This window comes from Andrena cerasifolii, chromosome 1 (assembly GCF_050908995.1).
Source record: "Andrena cerasifolii isolate SP2316 chromosome 1, iyAndCera1_principal, whole genome shotgun sequence".
NCBI classification, from domain to species: Eukaryota; Metazoa; Arthropoda; class Insecta; order Hymenoptera; family Andrenidae; genus Andrena; species Andrena cerasifolii.
Window position 1 is genome coordinate 31,644,250 of NC_135118.1, and position 25,856 is coordinate 31,670,105.

Below are 25,856 nucleotides of genomic sequence, written 5' to 3' on the forward strand. Positions count from 1 at the left end.
GTCAAGTTGCAGCGATGCGCCGCGCGGTGAGGTAATCCAATAAACTCATTGCCAGCTGCCGCGAACCTTCGTGCAGCTCGCGAAAACCTGCCGCTTATTCGATTAGGCGTCCCCTTTTCCCTTAGCGCAGTTTCGCGCAGAAGCGAGTGCGCCCCCCGTCTTATCCTCCTCTTGCGAATAACCGAGGAAACGTACTGTCCGCTGATAGAACCTTGGGGTGCGTGCGAGAGCTAGGGGAACCTCTGCTGCAGGGTGAGTGAACTTGGCGTGCTTCGGGTGAGACTGCTAAGTGTTTGAGGAAAAGGATCAGCGGTCGCTTTGGTTACCGTTTACGCGTTACTTCGATGCGCGCGGTTTTAACAGTTTTAGTGGAGCAAGGTTTGGATAAATGTCTTAAGGCTGGAGACGCTGCGGCAACAGTTTGTTACTCTCGCATTGCGAAGATGTTACAGGGAATTTAAGTAGGAAGTGAAAATAGAAGAAAAAGGAACAGAAATTCGTAATACGTGTAAAATGTAAGTAGGTGAGGCTTTTATAACTGCTTTCAAGCTCACCTGGGATATCACAGAAGGGGACGACCCCGAGGAGATACATTGGCGGACAAAAAGTTACCACTTTTTCGATTTGTTCTATTATTTTTTTTTATTTTTTAGCATACATTTGGGACCGTAGTGTGTTTAATACGCATATTCTGATGGAGAATTTAAAGCTGTGTAAAGCCCAGTTGTTAAAGTTGGATTTATTTAACTGACAAACAAAAGTGTTATATTACATTGAACGGGGTAACACATTTTTGGGACGGCAAAGGAGTTACCACGTTTAGTAAATTTTTAGGTTGTCCTAGAAGGTGCCCCCAGAAAATATTAGATCTTTTTTTATTAATCTTCAAAAGTGGTAAGCTTTGTTGGCTTTAAAATGTGTTGTTTTGTTTAATGTTATGTAGGGTTTTTGTTTGTTAGTTAAATAAATTCAACTGTGGGTTTTATGTAGCTTTTAATTCTCTTTCAAGATATGTATACTAGGCACATACTGCAGTTTTAAGTTGATATTAAAAAGTGATAGACGTAGGGTGGTTCGAAAAAGTGGTAATTTGTTTATTCGCTACTGTACATAGGTAAAGGAAATTGGGAAAAAGGAAAGGTGGGTCAGGAGACAGGTTTTGATGGCACATTTGGAGGAAGGAGGCGCACGACGTTACTTTTGGGAAGGGCATCCAAGTGGCGAGGCACAGGATGCTACTTTCGATGCTTTCTAGAAAATGTGAACGTGGGAACAGGTCATAACGGTAGGGAATTCAATCCCGGCTGTTTTTTGGATTCCATTTTTATATTTTTCAGTTGTTCATAAAGTAATTTACGCTTTAAAAATTCTCGAAATTCTCGGGATAAGTTATAACTTGATATATCAAATCCCGGGAGTTTTAGAATTCAAAAAACAGCCGGGATCCCGGGATTGAATTCCCTATGTACACGGTGCTCAAACTGTTAAAAAGTTAGTCGAGGAGGAGGCGTAGAAGAAATCCTAGATGAGTACAGATTTGAGATTTACCCCATGTAGAGCACAGTCTCTACATTTCGATCCTCAATGAAGAATAATCAGTTGTCTCGTGATCTTAACTCGCCAGAATGAAAGAAAAAGTCAACAATTAAAAAAAGGGCACTTTGAAGTTTGACTATCGACTTTTTCACGCGTATCGCACCTTTCGCGGACTAAAAAACAGAAGAAACAACGTGACTTTCAATTAATTCTAGTACCGACTATAGCTAAACTCGCCCTAATTAAGAATCATTTTGTTTTTTTTATTTCAGATGAACAGAATATCCGGAATAACGGTAGTCATGGGAAGACTGTTTTTAGCGAATGCATTCAGACGCTTGCACTGCCACAAATTTGAATTATTTCTGTAATAAATTTTGCAAGCATTACTGAAACATGGATAAATATCGTGAGATCAGGATACCACATAAGAGGGAGCCCGGAGTAAGAGATCTCGGAGGATCGGCTTTGGCGACATTGGTAAGGCAGTAGCGCAGAGGGCCGAAGATCGTGGGTTCGAATCCCCATCACCCGAGGTTCATTTTTTCCATGACTCCCGCACCCACAGAAATTACGAAACCAATTCCTACAATATACGAACCCAAACTTTGACGATAAAAACTGTACAACAACTTCATAAAAAAAAAATACCAAAAATTATGTAAATAAAGCGCGTATTACAGTAGAAAAAATACCCGCTTAAAACAAAGCACCTACTCTAAATACACGAAAACAACAAATATTGCAAGAATATATCTCTTCAGTTGTTTCGCAACCCTCCCCTACAATACGAAGTGGAGGAAATCACGCAGCGGGAACCCCAGCGTGGCGCGTGTCGCGAGGGTTAATTAATTAGAGAGACGCGCGAGGAATAAGGACACGGCGTGTTACACGATCGTGTTGAAGAGCGGTAAAGCAGAGTGAGTGAGCGTATCGTGTCCTGTGTCTCGTATAACAGCTGTCGCACGTGAATCGTATTCGATATCGACGCCGACGAATGCGTAAGTACAACACGCGGCTCGCGAGGTGCGTAAACTTACGTGAGTCATCGGGCGGCCGTAACAGCGACGCGTAACGGAATAATTGCACAAGGAACAAGCGCGTGCGCCGAAGGCTACGAGCATATATCCCATTCACAACTCCGCCGTCAGGGGCAGAGGGAAAAGCTTGAGAAAAAACGAAAAAAAACGCTGGCAAGAACGATCGGCGAGCGTAATGACGGTGCAGCGATGATGGACTCGAACAAATTGCAGGTTGCGCTCGAAGGGAGGAAAGCGAGCGGCATTACGAACGCGACCGACAATCGCTTAGCGAGTTGTCGACGGAGCGAAAGAAATTTAAAAAAAAAAATAAAATCACAGTAACCACGATCGTGACTCTCAGCTAACAATTTCGCGAATTTACGTAGTTAATCGAAGGACGGGAACAATTCCTAGAAACTACCAGAGAGGAGGAGCGCGCTGGAGAAACCGATCTCTCGACTATTAGCTGCGAAATTAGTTAAGAGACGGTAGGTATCGCGCGGCAGGGAATTTCGACGTTTCCAGGAAGCAGCGCGGGCAAAGTTATTTCGACCCAGCTGCCAACGTGGGTCAGCGTACCAAGCGACGAGACAATCTCCTCGGCGCTTCGACTATCCTACGTGCCGCCCTTGTTAAACCAGAGCCAGCTTCGCCTTTTTCCCTCGCGCGGCACACCCTGGACAACGCGACCCTGGTCGTGACTGGAAAAAAAATCGAAGCTACTCGAGGCCGGCCGCGGGTCGCGTGGAAAATATTTCCGCGCAGCGTCCAGCGCGTAGGGAACCCTGGGCGACGCGGTTCCGAGGCCTGGAGACGTGACGCATCGGCGATCTCGTCGGTTTCGTTTTGCGCGAGCGACAGGAAGGAGGATCGTGGCGATCCGTCTTCATGAACGATTCAGATCTAGTCTGCGCGATCTTATCGGCGCGGATGAGTCTTATCGGCGGATCGGGTTACCGAGATCGGCTGCGAGTCTATTTCGCGTGACTACTCCAGCGATTTAATTCACCTCTCGCTACGCCTAATTTACGGTCGCGGAAGCGTACGGTACCGCGCGCTTCCCATACCTACAGTTCTATCTATATCTACTCGGGATGCAGCAGCGGCACGCGAAAACCTGCGCGCAACCACTTTCTACTCGATTTCGGAGCGTTTTCGGGAAATTCGCAGATGGGGATTCGTATGCAACGTTCGTAATGCTGTACTAATTCTAGTTGGTTTTAGTAACTTTTATGTTTATTTTGAGTGCATTTTAATTTAGTTTTCACTAAGATCGTTTAGCATAAAATTTTTTCTATATATTTATAATGTTGTTAGATCTATCAAAGGGGTTCGACAGGGTCAACTGAACAGTACTGAGTTTCTGTAATAAAAAGTTTTAATTTATTCTGAAATTATAAATCCTAATTATATTATTTATCCTATATATTTATACCTGTAATAAAAAGAAAAGACAGTAAAGTCTATTCTCTTCAATTGATGTCGATTCACTTTTATTACTATTTATTCCGTTACGATTTATTACACTTCTTTTCTCTATCCCATACGCTTGGTCGCCTGCTGTAGGTGTCGCTCTTCCAAGAGAGCGGCAGATTCAATTTTAAAGAAAGGCACTTATGCGCTTTCTTTATATATTTTTTATTTTTACTATTAGAAACGCATCACACAGTTTTGATTTTTTCGTTTCACCCTAATTCCCCGAGTCGCCTGACCTTTCCCAACAGATTTCAACTCTTTCCAACACATCAAATCATTCGCTGCAGCATCGTGAAAAATAGTTCATCAAAACTACTGCCCCCTTTCTGGTAAAACACAAGTACCTAAGTAGGTGCCTATAAAAAACATTTCCGTACGCCTAACATCGTCTAACAGAAAGTGAGGGAACTTTTGCACCGACGTAACACAGTTTTAACCGCCACGAGATTTTTAATAAAAAGTAAATAACAAACAACATATAAAAAAAAATTTTAGTTAAACGATTCTATTTAATTTGATCAAAAATTCAATAAAAACTAAAAACTAATTGAAATAAAATCGTGGGACAGGATATTTCATTGCTTTTCATCGCTCATTTGGACGTTTCTTTCTGTATGAAATCGATTCATATCCTGTTACGAAATATCCCGCACCACGATTTCATTTAAATTATTTTTTACTTTCAAGCGCACTTTTGACCAAATTAAATAAAATCCTTTAACCTAAACTTCTATTTATTATTCACTTTTGTTGGAATGTGTACAACGATAGACTGTTCCTAGAGATAGAGTGTCAGGGACTTTAAGGACCCGGTAACTTATGAGTTTCTTTTCCTTTTGCTACAGGAGACCCAAAACCCTCTGAACGATTAACTTGTATCGCGCTAAAGACTATTCTTTCTATTACTTTTAGTTTAAGTTTTATACAGTTCTTATTATTATTATACTGACGATCGACTGTGTAACTTTTATTTTCTTAAATAAATAAACATTATATTCTAACAACTTTTTAGTGTGAACAAGTTTTGATCTGTGGTTACAGGCTGCTATCATGTCGATTGAATTAATTGAATTTATAGTTATCCATGTTTATTATAGAGAATGCAATTCTTTCCCTCCCTTCAGGGTGATTTTTGTTGTAAAATAATATGCATTGCCACAACTACGTACGCCCGCAAAGTTCCAAGTCTACTGTATCCGTGAAGGTGGTTTAAACTTGAATTTCTAGATCCGAACCAAACCAACAAACAAACAGAGGATCGAAGCCGAATGAAATCGTTTAAAAAGCCGCGCGTCGCGGCGCCGGGCGGGGCGCTTTACGCTTTGGACGCTCGAGGCTCGGGCGGTGTTTCGACGGTGACCGGGAAAAAAAAGCGTGCAGCACGAGCACCGATCCAACGTACGCGGCCGGATCTTTCTCGCCAAGGGCAAACATTTTGATCGATACGGACGTTAGGAGGAGAACGGTGGAGCGGAGTTACGACGCAAAATGGGTACACACAGCGTGCACCCACGTAGGTACACCAATGTAACATACATCGCCGCGGAGTTAAGTCACTCGCCAGAATTAGAACGTCCTGGCGAATGATGGACGCCCGCGTTTAAAATTCGATATATGTATACACACGCATACATCATATATGCGTTCCGGAGAAGAGCACTCTGCGCTGCAAGCTGCATCGACACTCGGATCGCGACAGACTTTATTATCCCCCTTCCCTGTTTACGTTTCTCCGAATTGCACCCCGGTACAACCCCCTTTTGCCGTTGCATCCCTCTAGCTGTCCTTCTCTCTCTCTCTCTCTCGAGTTATTAACGAGGGTACCTTCCACCGTGCTCCACCGACTTGGCTTTAACGACGCTACTGTGCGCCTCGAGTGCCTCCGCTCCTTTCTCCCCCTCGTTCCATTGTTCTCTTTTATTATCGAGCCATCGAAATCGCCTCGTGCGATTACTCGCCCGTGCTCGCTTCCGTCTACGTGGGGCTTACGTAAAGGCTGCCGTTCCCAATGGGCGGCTGGCGACTGCCACTGGCCACTGCCGCCGCTAGTCTAAGGGAGAAGAGTGTATCCAGCTTCTCCCTTGCACCGGTGGGGCGCAGTCGCCCAGCCGCAGTCGCCCAGCCGCAGTCGCCCAGCCGCCCATTGGGAACGGCAGCCTCGACGCGTCATCCGCGTGCACGCCGCTCTGCTCGCTTTTCAATCTAATTTTGCGCGTAACCACGCATCCCGCTAATTCCGCGGGCTTACCATCGCGTTTCGGAATGACCGCTGCGACGAACCGTTCATCGTTCTAATTCAGACGTGCCAGGGCTTGAACAGGAAACAGAAGCCCGCGGCGGACTAAATCGTGCCACGGCTAATTAAATAACAAACAGAACTTCCTATGTAACGCGAACCCACACCGCGCGAGCCCTCGGATTTCGTAGCGCTCGCGCAGATACGGGGATTTGTAACTGCTATCTTTTTCAACATTTCTCTGTCCCGTCGCCGCGGCGCTACTTTCGAAAGCCTTCGGAAGGCAGTGCATTAGTTCCTCAAGCACTTCGGCCCACTTCGTACGTTTCTTTTTTTTTTTTAATTTTTTTTTTTGCCATAAAGAATAGGTAACAGTTTTTTTTTTATAAAGGCTTACTAGGTATAAACACAGCCGAATTGGCACCTCGTTTCAATAGCAATATATTCTAGGTATCAGTCTCTAACGAGCGCTCGTACTTAAACGAAATATAGGTACTTAATTTTTAATATATGTTGAATTGCACTTACAAGGAAACATATCGAACCCGAAAATTCTGATTGTAATGAAACCCCGTACGATTGTAGAGCATGTCGGAGTATGTAAGAAGGTTTTTTTTTCTGCGGAAAAACACTCTGAGGGGGTGAAATCAGCCCCCAAATTTTCAGCGATTTTTCGTTTTTCGAGTATAACTTTGTAACGGTGCGAGGTAGAAGAAAACCGTAAATGGACGAAATGTTCAGTGTTTTATGCCGTATAACGCGCTGCAAAAGGAATGTTTGTACGTCCAACAATTTATAAATAAATTAAAATTTTCGTTATTTTACATATAATTTCTAACCGCGAGGGTTGGGGACGATGTTTTTCCGTGTAAAAGTTATAATTCGCAATGGTTTACTAACATGTAAAAGGAAAAAATTTTGGTTCATTTGTTTATTTGTTTACAAAAATTTTCCGCCTTTGTCCATATTTCTACCATCTGCAACTTGACAATCCAGGATTTTTTTATTTATAAATTGTTGGACGTACAAACTCGCGACTTAAAATAATTCATCCAAAAATTAAATCTAATGTAATAATTCACGGAACCTATAATAATCTACATTTCGACTTGAATTATTATTTCAATAAAATATCACAAAAATAATATATCAATAAATTCTTCAAACAGCAATACATAAAATTTATAATAATTACTCCTATCGTGGATTATCAATTAATCCACAATTATTCCCATTTAATGCTGAGATTTTCGTCTCATGATAGAAAAGTCTCGCGTAAAATCTGATCTAACAGTTGGCTGCCATTCCCTGTCGCGTCCAAGTCGCCCATACTTCGTTCCCCATCCTCAGCGTTAACTTCTGTAGGACACTCGTGTGTAACATTAGTATTCGCGCCGCGTCTATTAAGTCTTCCGCGATGACGTGTCCCAAACGCACGGACCCTACAGGTCCGACGCTCCGACGCCGCGGATACCTTGAACGTGGAGTTTAAACACAGGAAGCTGGCGAAGAGAAAACACAGCGGAGGGAGCAGTTCAAAGGGAGTATGTATCGTCTAGTCGCCTAAACCTATCCGTCAGGTCGCTGAAAGGTTCCTTGCGCGTGGCAAGGTGAACGCCCCTTAAAAGCGGCTCTGAGACGTCTAAAGGCTCGGTATCGAAGCCAAGATTACCAGTAAATGAGAGTTAATGAAGAGTAGCGAGCGGAGTAAGTCGGTCGATCGAGTTGCACGTAGGTAAAGCGCCGCTCGGGGGCGCGCAACAGGGGCAACGACACAACCCGCGGCTCCCCCCGAGGCGAGAGAAAGAGAGACAGGGCGGGCAGGATGCATTGAATTTCAAGCACTTAAAACACAAAGATCGCCACACTTTCCTATACCAGGCCTAACCCTTCTTCCCTGTGCCTCCCTCCGACCGCTAAGTCGCTGGCCATCCCTGTCCAGCTTTCAGGCATTGTCGCGGCGCCGCTGACCCGTGAACCAAACGATCCAACGCGGGATTGGTTATCCGAGACTATCGAATTTCATTGTCACTGCACCCTCGAAAACCGACGTTCGATCCGGCCTAACAGGTGTGGCACGGCTCGCGGCCGGGCTCGGTCGAATCGCTCGGCTAACGAGCTGGAAAAAGATCTTTAGCGAGCTTTTAGCGTGATTTAAGGGTGGTTGCCACATTGGACGCGTAAAAGTTATAGGACTTTTTTTAGCAATTTTTTTTCTTTTGAATGATGAACTTAATAGAAAATCTGATTAATAACAGCGTTTATTATACATATATATCTCGACGATTGAAAGGAATATATTTTTTTTTTCAATTAAATGGCGGTGCTAGAGGGTTACTGTAATGTTGTAATATGTTATTAAATATTACTTTATTTTTATGATACAGGGTGTGTGCCGATTACGTAGCACACTCTGACATGCGTCCTGAACAGTCTCTCGTAGGACAATGCTATCCCCTCTCCTAGACACACACATACATACATACACACACACGCAGGCCTATGTCATTACAGTTACTTTTAGAGATCCCTATTTCACGTGTATTTAAATACACGTGAATTCAGATACTCGTGTATTTAAATACACGTGAATTCAGATACTCGTGTATTTAAATACACGTGAATTCAGATACTCGTGTATTTATATATGCGTGAATTCAGATACTCGTGTATTTAAATACACGTGAATTCAGATACTCGTGTATTTATAAATACGCGTATATTAACGTATCCTTATTTTGATTCGTCTGATTTTTAATATCTATATCTACATATATATCTTTAAAAAAATGCAACAAAAACTCAGTCTGCATATTTTCGCAACTAGCGCCTCTGTGGTAAATTTTATCCGTTCAGCCGTTTAGGCGTGAAACAAGGACAAACACACAGACAACGTTTCACTTTAATATATTAAGAAGGATAAAGATAGAATGGGAGAATACCCGCCGACTAAACTCACTGTAACCATCGTCAGAAAAACATTCTAGTACTAATGTTACTAATATTCACGCGCCCAGGTACCAACTTTAAACCTTCTTTTGCCCGTCACTGTAGGTGTATGCAACCCCTCAACTAACCCACAACCTGTCAAAGTATAAGAAGGCTGATTGAAGGAAGAGTTAAATCGACAATCAAACAACAAGCTCCCGAAACAGTGGCGGCTTGTTTACGAAAAGGCGCGCCTGACTCTCGGCAGTCTGAGAGAGACTATTAATCGGAACCCCCCATTGGTGGAAGCTGAGTAAGTCTTGCGCGAGCTAGGGTGAGAAAAGTCATCTAGGGGCTGACGACGCCGTTGGGAGAATCGTGATAAATGGCGCAGGAGAATAAATCTCCACCGGCAAATAAGCAATACGGAACCGCCTATGCACAGTAGCCAGGAGGGGGTGGAATCGACCATGTGGTTTGCCAGCTCGAAGCTCCAAACCCAGTAACCTTCGCTTCAGCCAGTCCAGCCCCTTTTTACCAACCATTCGCGAACTCTGCCTTCCTGGCTCTATCTATCTTTTAAAGTTGAGACTAAAAGAATGGTGAGATCGGGGGGTGAATCGTTGCAGTAACCGTGTACGCAGCTCCACCGCCTCGAGCAGCCCTTCGTCGCTGGCTATTTTCTCGAGGCTGGCGCGTTGCATCCCCCGCGATAGTGACCGTCCCTAGGCAGGAGAGGGCATAGTCGTAGGACGGTCGACTGGCTGTTTCGCGTGCACACGCACGGCATAAGCAAAGGCAAAGGCAAAGGCGAAGGAAGAGATCGATACGACGCCTGCGCGCCTCGATACCCAACCCCGCTGGAACCGCTGTGGTTCATCCTGCTCGAGCCAGGCTTCCACCATCCCCCGCTGCCGAGCCGCTTTTCGTTATCGAAACCGAGGGCACCCCCCCAACCCCTAACTCACGACATTTTATTGCTGTTCAGCTACGGCAGCCCTCGGTTACTCGGGGAACGAGGGCTCGGGCTAGATACACCCCCGCAATGGCGAGGGATCAGCTCCTCGACGGGCTGCGAGATCTTTCGCGTTCGCCTAATGTCGTCTAGACGGCCTCGTGACACACCAAACTTTAACCCACTCGCTCTCTAGGACGGCTGACCCGGATATTTTGGCTCGGGATTCAATTACGGCTAGACGCGCGCCGTCCAACGCGCTTTGGAGAAAGATGTACCTGCCGACGCGCATACCGGGCACCGAATTAGCCGGGCTTTTAATTCTTTCGAAGGAGGACTGAGCTTTTGCGAACTTCCCTTAGCGTGCTGGGATAGATGGCTTTGTTAGAACCATCGGTTCACGCAGGGGGAGCAAGGGTGTCCGCAGATTTTTTTTGGAGCGACTGTAAAGAAAAATATAGTATTGAAAAAACAACCCTGAAGATGACGTCGATGAATTGGATCATGAAACACGAGGTGCTAGTGGAGTAGTACCCTCGCCTTTTTTTGGCTTATTTTCTAGTGTCAGTTTAATTAAAAATTTGAAACTGAAGTTTTAAAATATTCACTTTTTTAATGCAGAATTAATAATGGTCAGTTTTTAGAAATAAGCGATTTTTTTCAGAAGCCAGGAGGGAAACTGCTCCTTTCGCCCCTCTCCGGACGCCCGTGGTGGGGGTGAAGCTACGAATTTATGAGGGAGATGACAAGACGCTTGGGAAAATGGTGGACATTACGATGGAGCTCGCAGCGAATTGGTAGCAGGAAACGGAGCAGTAAAGGAGTTATGTATTTTGATGAGGGTTTGGCAGCTGGTGTCGAATTGGTTGTGAATTTTGGATCTTTGAGTTCTATAAAAAAATTGGTGCGCACTAATGCGCTGCTTTGAAAATGGTGACTGGAATTGAAGGAGGCAGCTCCACTTTTTACACAGTTCTTGTTATACAGTGAGTAAAAGAAGTATTTGGACGGTTTTTAAAATCGCATAACTTTTTTAGAATTGGTCCAAACGACTTGAGTTTTTTTTAGAAGCTAGAAGGATTAGTTTGCTAAATGACGTATTTCGTCGTTTTGAAAAAAAATGTATTTGGTCGGAATAGCGAAAAAAATAGTAAAGGTCGATTTTTAAACTTTTTTTTGTGAGCTTGTAATGAAAATTAAAAAAAACCGTTTGTAGATTGCAGTAAGTTGTATACGTGCCTAAAATTTCATCAAAATCGGTTAACGTTGCTCCGAGGTACAAACGTTTAAAGATCGCAGAATAAGTTCGAAAATCGCTGATTTCGGGAATTTTCGCGAAACTCGATGCATTCTTTGGGAATAGAGATTTTAAATCGGGACTTTTAGCCCCACCCTACCCTACGAGGTGGTCTCTGAAATTATAATATTTCGTGTCAAATTGATGCGAACTTCGAATCTTTTTAAATTTAGGCACCAAGTGGTGCCCGGAATTTTTATATTTGGTGCAAGACAAATTGATGTGAGCTGCGAATTCTTCTTTGCTCTAAAACATTTTATATTAATGCTTCGCTTCAATTCCTATCGTACCTTTTGCGACAAGAATGATAAAACGTAAAGATTGTTCACTTGCTTGTTAAAACGAGAAAATATTATGTCAGATAACTGCAAATTTATTCCACTCGACTGGCGTAGGAGGTACAGGGCTGGCGAAAATTTGAAATAAGTAGTTTGAGGCAAACTACTTAAAACTGAAATATTTTTGCGTCAGCAAATACTGTTTGAAGATACCATTTCATTTATTGCTGAAATCAACTGCTGTTTGAAAATACTATTTTATTAAATGCTTAAATCTCGACCAAACACTATTTACTATATACACTCGGATTCGAATATAGGAAATAGGGGATCAAAAATAGGAGATACAAATTTCAAAACCAAATAGATCCTGTTTCTCGCTACCGTCTTAAGATTACATAAATACTTCTTGCAAGTATTTCTGAACGCAGGTATGCATGTTTACACGCATTTTCTGCGTTGTCAGTCAGTCATTACTTGACATACTCGGTGTGGTTTGAAATATTATTTCAAGAACTATTCTCCTATGCTTAAATATTTTTATTTCAAATCCTACTGTGCTCTTACATTTAAATATTATTATTTCAAATCCTACTATTCTCTTACATTTAAATATTATTATTTAAAATCCTACTATTCTCTTACATTTAAATATTATTATTTAAAATCCTACTATTCTCTTACATTTAAATATTATTATTTAAAATCCTACTATTCTCTTACATTTAAATATTAATATTTAAAATCCTACTATTCTCTTACATTTAAATATTATTATTTAAAATCCTACTATTCTCTTACATTTAAATATTAATATTTAAAATCCTACTATTCTCTTACATTTAAATATTATTATTTAAAATCCTACTATTCTCTTACATTTAAATATTATTATTTAAAATCCTACTATTCTCTTACATTTAAATATTATTATTTCAAATCCTACTATTCTCTTACATTTAAATATTATTATTTAAAATCCTACTGTTCTCTTACATTTAAATATTATTATTTAAAACCCTACTATTCTCTTACATTTAAATATTATTATTTCAAATCCTACTATTCTCTTACATTTAAATATTATTATTTCAAATCCTACTATTCTCCTATGCTTAAATATTTTTATTTCAAATCCTACTATTCTCTTACATTTAAATATTATTATTTCAAATCCTACTATTCTCTTACATTTAAATATTATTATTTAAAATCCTACTATTCTTTTACATTTAAATATTATTATTTAAAATCCTACTATTCTCTTACATTTAAATATTATTATTTCAAATACTACTATTCTTTTACATTTAAATATTATTATTTAAAATCCTACTATTCTCTTACATTTAAATATTATTATTTCAAATACTATTCTCCTACATTTCAATGAAACACTAATATCCACAATTGTATTCGTATAAATTAGTATTAAAACATACATTCCAAATACTATTTCTTTACGTAACTACTATCTGAAGGGAAAAAGTGTACTTCACAAATTCCATATCAGTCCAAGAAGCAAAGATATTTATTTCCACTTATCTATTTCAAATATCTATATTCCCCAGCCTTCGGAAGCCACCACAGAAACCGATCGTTTATTCTCGTCTCAATTCAGCCAGACGTAATAACAATCGCGACATTTCTCTGCTCGAAGCCAAGCAGAGAAATGTCAAGCGATGCCGTGCCAGGGATGTAGGCTGTCCTTGAAAAAATGTCACTTCACTTTTATAAGAATACGTTTCAGCCGGAATTATCGCGCCAATCGACAAGCCGCGTAATTGAGATTCTAATGAAGTCGGGTAACGAATAGGTCGCAGCACAAAGGAGCATAACGACGCGCTAGCTCTCCGAAGAAGCATACTTCCAACCGTTTACCGTCGTAACAGAGACTCTGCATCTCTAAACGAAGCAGCCACGTCTAGCTAACGATTCCACGTGACGTTAACGCGAATCTCTTTCCCTCCGACGCGGCCAGCGAGCGGTTATTATGCTCGGCATCGTCTTCGCGATAATTTTAGCGGCTGAAAGGCTGTATCGGCTCTTGCCCGCGATTTAATACGCGAGTCTGCGGATCGTACTTTCGCAGATAACATAATTATACGGTCGTGGCGACTGATCGGCTCGGCAGATTGGTTGGACGAAATGGTCGACCGCGACTCACTCAGCAGAGAGATCGACGAAGAGAACGGACGGGCCTCGATCCGACGAGGACGCTCGAACAGGGGTTCTGGTTGTTTGTTCACGTGTAACGTGGCACAGTTGCCCGTGCGCTGTCGCTCGTACTCGGTAATCCCATTCGCGCGAGCAGCACGCGACTATCGCGCGGCGACTTTCCTCCGGTGGATGTTGCCTGCAGGCCTGTGCGTGGACTTTCCGTTTTCTTACATAGCTGTATGGTATTTATTTACTTGTTTGCTTGCGGCGGAAAATCGCATTGAGCAAAAAGTAGGATATGCAGAATGCGTGTAAAAATGTATGCGAAAACAGAAAAAGGGTACGACTAATAAATATGTACTACAACCCCTGGCAATAAGTTTGGAACCAAACGCAAAAATACGAAATTAACGAGAAACGCCAATATTTGTTTTGTATAATATACAATGGTATGTATATGAAACGCGTGGTAATGTTGAATTGGTCTATTTTAAAGTGGAAGCGCCAAAAATAATTAAGAATTTTGTTTATTATATAATACAAAATATGGAAGAAACAAAATGTGTCTGGGAAATAAGTATGGAACGGACCGATGTTCTGGGAAAAAGTATGTAACATTATGAATTTGCAAAGAAATTAACAATAATTGATTTAATATTTATATTATTTAGTATTTTGCGACGTTTCCACGTGCACGTATCACAGCTTGTATACGTTTTGGCATCGATGTAATCGAGGTTTCACACTGTGATGGCAAAATTTCTTTCCATCTCGTCTCTTTGCAAATTTATATTGTTCCACACTTTTTTCCAGAACATCGGTTCGTTCCATACTTATTTCCCAGACAGTGTCGACGTGCCGCGTTGCACCGTCGTGTATTAATGTGGACGGGCCGCGTTGCACCATCGCGTATCCAAATTTGATGCAAAGATACGCAACAGCATAAGTGATAATACCGGAAAACGTCACACACCGTATCGTATCACTAGATGACATGCAACTACGGTACGATACGAGGATATGTAACAAGTGGATACTCACCTTTAGAAATGGATACCCACCTTTAGAAGTGGATACTCACCTTTAGAAGTGGAAACCTACCTTTAGAAGTGGACACCCACCTTTAGAAGTGGATACCGACCTTTAGAAGTGGATACCCACCTTTAGAAGTGGATATTCACCTTTAGAAGTGGAAACCCACCTTTAGAAGTGGATACCGACCCTTAGAAGTGGATACCCACCTTTAGAAGTGGATACTCACCTTTAGAAGTGGATACCCACCTTTAGAAGTGGAAATCCACCTTTAGAAGTGGATACCGACCCTTAGAAGTGGATACCCACCTTTAGAAGTGGATACTCACCTTTAGAAGTGGATACCCACCTTTAGAAGTGGAAATCCACCTTTAGAAGTGGATACCCACCTTTAGAAGTGGACACCCGCCTTTTCAAGTGGATACCCACCTTTTCAAGTGGATACCCACCTTTAGAAGTGGATATTCACCTTTAGAAGTGGAAACCCACCTTTAGAAGTGGATACCGACCTTTAGAAGTGGATACCCACCTTTAGAAGTGGATACCCACCTTTAGAAGTGGATACCCACCTTTTCAAGTGGATACCCACCTTTAGAAGTGGATACCGACCTTTAGAAGTGGATACCCACCTTTAGAAGTGGATACCCACGTTTAGAAGTGGATACCTACCTTTAGAAGTGGATACCCACCTTTTCAAGTGGATACCCACCTTTTCAAGTGGATACCGACCTTTAGAAGTGGAAACCCACCTTAACATGATCAATCTACTTGTTGTGTGCGTCCCAATGCGCATGACGTTTCTTATCCTTTCTGTCCAGACTACAAGGGAGCAGAAACCCACACGGCTAGGATCGCGACTGTGCAGGGAGCAAGTTGGACCAGCCGAATGCTAACGATGGATTCTAACCCCCCGCGATGGTGTACGCATTCGAGCAGCTTAGCTGCACTCGTGTTTGCGATAAACGTTCCGTCAATACTGTAGGGAAACGTGACTACTATCAGCGTAAGGTTTCCAAGCACGACGTGTGCTGCACCTGCACCTTGGTAGGTCAGACTATACTGCCAGGCGTTATCAACTGTTGTGGCTGCGAGTATCCAAATATCGCTTGCACGGGGTGTTTCTTAAAACCGAACATCGCGAAGTGACAATCACAGATTTTCATGAAACTTGCGTAGAAAGTAGGTCTCGGTAAAGTGTTTTCTTCTATCGGCCAATGTCAATATTGAAAGGGTGAAAAGAAAGCAGCCCTCAAATTTGGCGGGAAGAATCTATTTCATTGAATGTCTCGCAAACTATTGCGGCTAGAAATACGGTTCAAACGACAGAATTGTGTTTTTAAAAAAAATAAACTCAGCTACGTAAATAACACTTTTCTATTATTTTTTTCTGAGCAAACGTTACTATCTACTTCCCTGTAAATTTATAGCTGAAACCTGGACCCCCAAATCCAACATCCGGATAAATTAGAATTTTCATTACTGCATTACATAAAAGTACCTGTTATATTTGAAATTTTCTCGCAAACAGGTAAAAATTCATAATATTTCAGATAATTATTTGAGCAGTTCATATTCGTTAACAGATTACAACCTATCGGCAGAGAAAGGTTCCTTCCTAACAATACTAACAAATACATCTCCAGAACTCTCAACGCACACAATATACCCTACTCTATGAAGGATAGCTTACAAAGCCAGGAAAATATCTTCCTGTAAATGTGCGACCAATGTGGCCCCGTTTCCGAGTTACGGTCTTCTTTATGCTGCAACGTTATTGTTTGTTCGAGGCACCGCCAGCAATTTCATATTAATGTGCAGGCGGGAATTATTGTTAACAGTTCAATAGGACCTTTTACCTATTACCTACAAGGATAACCGGATCAATCTATCGGCAATGCCGCGCGAAATCACTCGCAGGAGTTATTGGATGATGTTCTCAGAGATTAGGGGTCGCGCGTATTAGAAGAGCAATTGCTTCCCCCCCGAGTAGCCAGTTGAATTCTCTCGATTATTATCTACGAGGCACGCAGCGCTCCTTCGGAACACCGAAGTGCATCAACGTATTCCTCGAATCCGCCACTAGATCGGCATCGCACCAAATGTTTCCCAGCATACTCGAGATCGCACCGGCAAATATTCTCAGGCTTGTATTTAACCCGCAGCCAGTCATTTCGAAGACTTCCTTTGAAGATAAGCAAATATGCGGTCGGCGAAACAAAAGAAAGGCTATTAACTCGGAAAGGAGGTCATATTGGACGTACGTTCGTATGGATTTTTTTTCTTATTGCCCAGTCCAGAATCCACTGCTTTCTATTTATTAAAAAGCACCCCCTGGCCTCCGCACATCCGTCCGCTCCATTTCGATACGGAGCACAGGTGGGTGGCGAATGAATCCGCAGAAACTTAGGCGACGGTCGATCGGGCCGCGACCAACGGTTACGCAACGAGGTGATAATTTTATAAAGGCATTACCCGCCACCGGCGGATGGTGTCCGCATTAGGCGCCCCGCGCGAAAGGCAACAACGCGGCACGCGAAGAAACGAGGAGGACTCGCGGGGCACAGAAATCGCTTAACAGATTTAACGTATTACCTAGCGGTATCTGGAGCAACCTGTTTGGAAACATGGCCGCGCATTAGAGTTGTCCCTGACTCGGATGTAATTAGCCTAGTAATACCGCTTCCACCTCTGCGCGTTTCCCAGCGAGAGCCGGTTTGCAGGCACTGCCGCTCAAAAACCGCTCTCGAAAACCTTTGAGTCCCGACAGTGAATCACAATTCGCATTTATCAGCGGCGAGAACGCGCGATCCAGAGATCCAAAGCCTGCTTATAAGACGCTTGAAAAGCGCGTATCGGTAAGCACGGCTCGACAATGGGCGATCGATGAAATGCCACTATTCCGTTTCAGTTTCCTGCGGAAACTATCTCCGCCGGGGGTATCGCTGGCGAAGCTTCTCCGGCAGCAAATTAGCGCTTAATTACTCAATTAGACGGGGGGGAGTAGTCGAGCGTGACCTTTTAAACTTTCGACGGCGAATTATAGAAAATAAACGGGACCGGCAAAGTGGCTTCGTAATGAAGTTTGTGACGCGAGCAAACAAATTACGTTCTTTCGGCTCCGAGGCTGCTCGTTACACTGTTGCGTTTAATATTCTTCCATAACCGCGCGGGCAGGTTACGCAATATCAAAGCGATACGACCGGTTCGAGCGTTGGATCGCATTACGTCGTGCATACGCAACCTGCACGGTTACCATTTTACGCGCCACTCGCTGAAACGCGTCGGGCCCCGCTTCGCGATCGTCGGTTTTCTAGAAGCTGGGGTATATTTTAATCGAAGAACGCGTCGGCTTACATTGGAAAGTAAGTTGACACTCTTTAAAATCGCATAACTTTTTTAAAATTGGTCCAAACGACTTGAGTTTTTTTTTTAGAAGCTAGCGAAATTAGTTTTCTAGGTGACGTGTTTCGTCGTTTTGAAAAAAAATGCAACTGGTCGGAATAGCGATGAAAATAGTGAAGGTCGTTTTTTTTCAAATTTTTTCTGAGCCTGTAATGAAAATGTTGGAATGTGTACAACGATAGACTGTTCCTGGAGTTAGAGTGTCAGGGACTTTAAGGACCCGGTAGTTTATGAGTTTCCTTTCTTTCGGTACAGGAGACCGAAAGAGGGGAAAACGGTCTTCTCGACCCCTGCGCTTCTCAGTCCGAGAAAACCCTCTGAACGGATAACTTGTATCGCGCTAAAGACAGTATTCTTTCTATTACTTTTAGTTTAAGTTTTATACAGTTTTTATTATTATTATTATTATACTGATGTTCGACTGTGTAACTTTTATTTTCTTGAATAAATAAACATTATATTCTAACAGAAAATTTAAAAAAAAAAACGTAGATTGAAGTAAGTTGTATACATGCTGAAAATTTCATTTAAATCGGTTAACGTTGCTCCGAGCTACACACGTTTAAAGATCGCAGAATAAGGGCGAAAATCGCGAAATTCCCGAAATCAGTTTTTTTTTCAAATTTTTTCTGAACCTGTAATGAAAATTTAAAAAAAACGTAGATTGAAGTAAGTTGTATACATGCTGAAAATTTCATCTAAATCGGTTAACGTTGCTCTGAGCTACACACGTTTAAAGATCGCAGAATAAGGGCGAAAATCGCGAAATTCCCGAAATCAATTTTTTTTTTCAAATTTTTTCTGAGCCTGTAATGAAAATTAAAAAAAAACGTAAATTGAAGTAAGTTGTATACATGCTGAAAATTTCATCTAAATCGGTTAACGTTGCTCTGAGCTACACACGTTTAAAGATCGCAGAATAAGGGCGAAAATCGCGAAATTCCCGAAATCAGTTTTTTTCTCAAATTTTTTTCTGAGCCTGTAATAAAAATTAAAAAAAAAACCGTTTGTAGATTGAAGTAAGTTGTACACATGCTGAAAATTTCATCCAAATCGGTTAACGTTGCTCTGAGCTACACACGATTAAAGATCGCAGAATAAGGGCGCAAAAATCGCGAAATTCCCGAAATCAGTTTTTTTTCTTCAAATTTTTTTCTAATCCTGTAATGAAAATTAAAAAAAAAAACCGTTTGTAGATTGAAGTAAGTTGTATACATGCTGAAAGTTTCATCTAAATCGGTTAACGTTGCTCTGAGCTACACACGTTTAAAGATCGCAGAATAAGGGCGAAAATCGCGAAATTCCCGAAATCGTTTTTTTTTCAAATTTTTTTCTGAGCCTGTAATGAAAATTAAAAAAAAACGTAGATTGAAGTAAGTTGTATACCTGCTGAAAATTTCATCTAAATCGGTTAACGTTGCTCCGAGCTACACACGTTTAAAGATCGCAGAATAAGTGCGAAAATCGCGAAATTCCCGAAATCATTTTTTTTCAAATTTTTTTCTGAGCCTGCAATGAAAATTAAAAAAAAAACGTAAATTGAAGTAAGTTGTATACATGCTGAAAATTTCATCTAAATCGGTTAACGTTGCTCCGAGCTACACACGTTTAAAGATCGCAGAATAAGGGCGAAAATCGCGAAATTCCCGAAATCAGTTTTTTCTCAAATTTTTTTCTGAGCCTGTAATAAAAATTAAAAAAAAAACCGTTTGCAGATTGAAGTAAGTTGTATACATGCTGAAAATTTCATCGAAATCGGTTAACGTTGCTCTGAGCTACACACGTTTAAAGATCGCAGAATAAGGGCGAAAATCACGAAATTCCCGAAATCAGTTTTTTTTCAAATTTTGTTCTGAGCCTGTAATGAAAATTAAAAAAAAACGTAGATTGAAGTAAGTTGTACACATGCTGAAAATTTCATCCAAATCGGTTAACGTTGCTCTGAGCTACACACGTTTAAAGATCGCAGAATAAGGGCGAAAATCGCGAAATTCCCGAAATCAGTTTTTTTTTCAAATTTTTTTCTGAGCCTGTAATGAAAATTCAAAAAAAAACCGTTTGTAAATTGAAGTAAGTTGTATACATGCTGAAAGTTTCATCTAAATCGGTTAACGTTGCTCTGAGCTACACACGTTTAAAGATCGCAGAATAAGGGCGAAAATCGCGAAATTCCCTAAATCAGTTTTTTTTCTTCAAATTTTTTTCTGAGCCTGTAATGAAAATTCAAAAAACCCGTTTGTAGATTGAAGTAAGTTGTATACATGCTGAAAGTTTCATCTAAATCGGTTAACGTTGCTCCGAGCTACACACGATTAAAGATCGCAGACTAAGGTCGAAAATCGCGAAATTCCCGAAATCAGCGAAAAAAACGACCATCTCTATTTTCATCGCTATTCCGACCCCAGTTGCAATTTTTTTCAAACGACGAAACACGTCACGTAGAAAACTAATTCCGCTAGCTTCTAAAAAAAAAACTCAAGTCGTTTGGACCAATTTTAAAAAAGTTATGCGATTTTAAAGAGTATCAACTTAATTTCCAACGCGACTGTAATAGTGCGGGAAACTTCATGATCGACAACTATTTACAACACTTTAATTAGTAAAAAACTAAAACTACGACGCGTTCCATTTTGTGACCGTTTTCACCAAGCAGTGACCAAATCAACAGCCGAGGTAACGAGCGGAGGAACGCCTGATAAGTTTCGTTTTTCAATTAGAGTAGAGTCTCAGACGCCTTGAGTTATGAACGGACGCTGTTCAATATGTCGTCGTTTAGCGATTATCGTCTGGAAAATCGCAGCGCGATAAAGGAGCCTCTCATAGCAGGTCGCGCGAAGACAGCGTGTTGCACCGTTCGACAACGCTGTCATCCACGGTCACGTGCTGGATACCTTCACCGCGATATATCGTTTACTGTCTATGCTTCGTCACACGATACCATCAGAATTCACGCTCGCTTTAACGTCGGAATATAACACTCGAAATGTCTAAAGTTGGTAATCTACAATTCTAATACACTCCACTCGAAGCACCTATACCTCGTTTGGCAAAAGTTTCGCGAGACTTTACGTGGTATGTAAATTTCCCGACTACCAGGAAACACGGAAAGCAGCTGCATATGTACGTGCCCTACGTCGGGCTTATTGAATGGAGTAGATTCGCCACGGAATTGATTTGAAATCGAGTCGGAACGTACCCGTTGCCTCGCTGGCTTTAAGGTCAATCGTAGGAACTACTGTCGCAATAAATAGCTCGGACGTAAGAACGACACGTCTAGCGCAGAGAGTATAGACTCACCAGGGGGTAGTGGTGGAAAGGTCGTCCTGGGGAACAGCTGATCCGGCTCAGCTCGGTGGGTGTCGCTTTCGTTGGAGTTTCTCAATCGCGATCGGCTAACCTCCAAAACTGGCTGCGCAATCGAGTGGACGCGAGAACGAGGACGGGGCGGGGATGGCTGTTGGTCGCATGGAACGCAACCTCGACACTTCCCTTTTCGCCTGGCTGTTCGCTTCACTTGACTCGGCACGCGACTCCAACAGTGTTCCTGCCTGCGGCCAGTTAAAGCGGCAAGTAAAGATCACGAGGATCGTGGCTACTCGCGGAGGGTGGCCGTTGCGTCATATATCGTTGCCAGGCGAACGGGACGTAACCCAATTCGCGGCTGGCAGCTTCTGCCTCGGACTCTGTCACGCGTCTCATTCTCTTCTGCCGTCGCCTCGAGGCAATTCACTGATACCGCCGAAGGCACCGTGACTCACTGTGCGCACGGTAACATCCACCAACTTTTTGGTAAACACACCGCGTCTGGGGGGCCCGCGGTGGATCATCGAGCGACATTCGCGATCGGGCGATCGTCAGTTCGCGGGGGATCGGCCAGAGCCGATGCTCCCTGGGGCAACGCGGGCCGCGCGTATTCGATGGGCGATTCTCCGTCGCTGCTGTGTCGACTCGGGACGAAACAACCACCGAGCGAAAGGACGCGACAGGGAAAGCTACCGACAGCGGTAGGAGCGACGGGACTAACGCACACGAAACGCACCCCACTCTGCCACCAGTGGAAATGATACTGCGGCTTCGGGGGGACTTTATCCCGTGCGTACTGTGCACTGAAACGCCAACGCGCAGGCGCGGAACGATCGTGGCTCTGTCGGTCGGACCGGGCCATTTTCGAAACATTATTAACCGGAGCGTTGCTTTATTTCGTGATAAGTTTGCTTTTTAAATTCTATTGCGCCTTGTTCGTTAAATAATTTTTAAATGATTAATGAGATTTCTTAGTAATAGTAATAATGCCATTCTTTACTGTTTTTAATTTTTGAGAGGGAATGACAGTTTTTTCTGTAGCAGAAAATTTCAAACATATCGACTTATCGATGGAACTTTTATATTCCTTGTGTCGACTCCACTTATTCAAATATTTGCGCACACCTTAGAGCATACAAATATGGAGAAAGCATGCAATGGGCGAAAATGTAGACGGCAATAGAAAGAGAAAAATATACACAGGGGACACCCTCTCTGTTTTTAACATTAAAAAAAAACGCTTTCGCCCCTGAAAGAGAGAGGGTGTCCCGCGTGTATATTTTTCTCTTTTTACCGCCGTCTATATTTTCACTCATTGTATGCTTCCTCTATATTTATATGCTATAAGACGCGCACATTGATTCAGCAACAATTAAGTGTTTTATAGGTCGGTAGACGAACTTTTTAAGACACATCGGCAAGCTTCTTTGACCCGAGAAACTTTCAGTACCAAAGATCGACTCATTTTCGCGAGATATTCCGAAAAGTTGGGCTGAATGGATGTAAAGACAAACATCGTGTGTTCAAGATACATTATTATATTAAAATATAAATGCAAACTCTTCAACAACTACATGTTAATGTAGCATATAATATACATTACATATCTGTTTTGTCAATTTCACAATGATTGTAACTCGGGGCAAGATGTACGGATGAATTTCCTTCGTTGCGTTCTCGTCCGCGTGTATTCTGTGCGAGTATGTGTCCACACGTTCAAATAAATACTGTAAATACTTATAAATGATTCGAGAGCCTACGTGTCGTAGGGCTCGGAGATAAGGCAGTTTCGTCCGGCAAATGATATAAATCCTAGGTTTTCAGTTATTCTCATTAATAGAGGATGGTACAAAATACAAGTAAATATTTCACTCTTTACAACTGCAACCATATAAAAGCGCGTTGCACGCTCGATCACACAAACACGAAGTACGAGCTGATTCCACGCTCGCTCACTGCTCGTCCTTGTCTTTAGCTCCGTGCTTCAAGATTCGCGTGAATTCTATGTAATCGAACATCGCCCCTTTGATAGGTGCCTCGCGATACATCTCGTCCACGTCGTCGTCCGTGAATCTTCAAACGTGGAAAAGCAAAAATAAGTTTCATTCTTACTCCCTCTAACTCCATCACTAAGTCCCTGCAAACTATGTAAATTTACCTGTCTCCCATTGTGGTGAGTAACTCGCGAAGGCGTTCCTCGTTTATATGCCCAGAATTCTCTTCGTCGAAACAGCCAAAGGCGTTTTTGATCACATCCTCTGGATCCGTGCCTTGAAGCCTTTCGCCGAACAAAGTCAAGAACATTGTGAAGTTGATTGGCCCGGGTGCTTCGTTCATCATACCCTCCAGGTAGTCTTCGGTGGGATTCTTGCCTAAAAGAGAGTCAGAGTGGTTCTTATAACAGAAACGATTTAAGATAAGTGATATTGAACTCAATGAATGACTCGCGGTAGCTTACCTAAAGAAGCAAGCATGTCGTGAAGATCCTCCTTGTCTATGAAACCGTCGTGATTCTGATCGATCATATTGAAAGCTTCTTTGAATTCGGCGATTTGAGCTTGATCGAACATCGCGAAGACGTTCGAGGTGGCGCGCTGCGCGCGCTTCTTTGTCGTCGCCCGACGTCCGGCCGTTTTGCGGGAAGACATGTTGGTATCCCTGGAATTATAAATAAAGATAGTGCACCGGATTTTTCTGCTTCTCGTTTGCTGATGCTTCTGATCTTTGCTCTGCGTTTTTCATAATTTTCTTAGTTTCTTGGGGCGTTCCGATTTCCGATATTAAACGAAAAGCTGATAAATATGTAACGGTGGAGGTTAGGGGAATTCGATCAGAATTTATATGCAAGGGGAATATGTAACAGCGAGAGATTGAAAAAAATTAAACGCGTGTATCTGAATCAGTTTTACACAGGTTTTATTTTTTTGAAGAATTCACTCGGGAAATTGCAACGTAATCAAATCTGGATAAAAATAAGATCGTCTATTTTAGACAGTTCGATAAAGGGCGAATTCCACTTACGCCTAAATCGCTCGCAACGCCTGTGATTTTCATTATGGTAGGTTTTCATATGCGCGACTGGATTCAACATCAAGAATTTCAAAGGCGATTTTCTCGAAAATGAAGGGCGAAATAAAAAAATGTTACTGTTTCTTTTCGATTTATAATAATTAAATAAATGGAGAAAAAGGAATACAATTTTTTGATACGGCGCTTCATTTTCGAGAAAATCGACTTCGAAATTCTCGACGTTGCGCCCGGTCGCGTGTAGGAAAATCTATCTTAATGAAAATCACGGGCGATTTGGGCGTAAGTGGAATTCGCCCAAAGAGGACGTTACACTCTACGACGAGCGATGTCTTTAAAAGAATGTGCATTCGCGTATTTCTGCGTTTACGAGTGAATTTTATTTATCAATTTCAGCATAAAAAGTGGAGCGTTAAAAACCGTGCTATTTGTTCTGGCGTTGAACATACGTTAATCTGTATCTAATGGAGAGCACGGAATTCTGGGAATTTACAGCGGAGTTCCTCTGGTTCTATTTGGCCAAATCCTGCTGGAAAATTTCACATTCTAATTTTACTTCATAGCCCTTTGTCTCAGAACTTTCGGTTGGCTATATTGGTACAGGCTATATTTGACTAGCGACAACTTTTTTTTCCAACAACTCTGCACCCTTGTAAAACCACGAAATCATATATTCCAACTAACGAAAGTAACGGAAACGCGAAGAAACGTGTACTAAGCTAAGGAAAGTAACGAAAGAAAGTATGCTGTATGCGCATCGCTCGAAGCGACGGTACAATAACAATGGCCGTCCCAGTAAGCAAGGCAACTCCTGTCAAATATTTCACGTTTCTCAGGTCACCTCTGTATGCACCAATTAAGAACTTAAAGACATCATGCGTGTGTGCAGAGATAAACGGTCGAATTTCTACCAACCTGGTTAGTATCAGCACTTTAACGTGAAAAATCTACGAGACACAGAACAGCACAGAGACTCGAGCACCACTGTGACTCACGTTACGCGTCACTGTATGGTTATTCACCACACCCGGACAAGTAGCGCCATCTGCTGTAGTAGCATTTCACGCAGGGGCTCTCAACCAGACTGCTAGCGACCCCTCGGGGTTAACTAACTCGTTTGAGGGTCGATGAATTACTTCGAGTCATGCGAAGGTCTATGAACAGATTTATTTTTATTGCACTTATACTTGTGTACTTGTAGCGT

The 25,856-nt window shown here is 42.2% G+C and overlaps 2 protein-coding genes across 3 annotated transcripts in view; both read right to left on the minus strand.

Annotated features, from left to right (window-relative positions):
* The window catches only part of LOC143376071 (uncharacterized), a 100,117-nt gene extending 77,729 nt beyond the window's left edge, over positions 1-22,388 (minus strand). For both annotated transcript variants that reach the window (XM_076825933.1, XM_076825913.1), the window contains exon 1: positions 21,620-22,388. The gene's annotated coding sequence lies outside the window, so the exon portion shown is untranslated. The remainder of the gene's footprint in view (positions 1-21,619) is intronic.
* A 759-nt stretch (positions 22,389-23,147) lies between these two features.
* Positions 23,148-25,721, minus strand: Sqh (myosin regulatory light chain sqh). Its single transcript, XM_076825268.1, has 4 exons — positions 25,568-25,721; positions 24,084-24,283; positions 23,784-23,997; positions 23,148-23,698 (listed from the first exon to the last, which is right to left on the minus strand). Exons 2-4 carry the CDS (start codon positions 24,271-24,273, stop codon positions 23,578-23,580), a joined length of 525 nt encoding a protein of 174 aa, XP_076681383.1. The 5' UTR covers positions 24,274-24,283; positions 25,568-25,721; the 3' UTR covers positions 23,148-23,577.
* Positions 25,722-25,856: the final 135 nt, after the last annotated feature.

What these genes read in the sequence shown, in the direction of transcription:
- Sqh (XM_076825268.1), bottom strand. Translation starts at nt 24,273, where the DNA reads ATGTCTTCCCGCAAAACGGCCGGACGTCGGGCGACGACAAAGAAGCGC. An exon ending in CGACATGCTTGCTTCTTTAG is followed by an intron (nt 23,998 to 24,083) that starts GTAAGCTACCGC and finishes ACTCTCTTTTAG; the next exon opens with GCAAGAATCCCACCGAAGAC. An exon ending in CTCACCACAATGGGAGACAG is followed by an intron (nt 23,699 to 23,783) that starts GTAAATTTACAT and finishes CCACGTTTGAAG; the next exon opens with ATTCACGGACGACGACGTGG.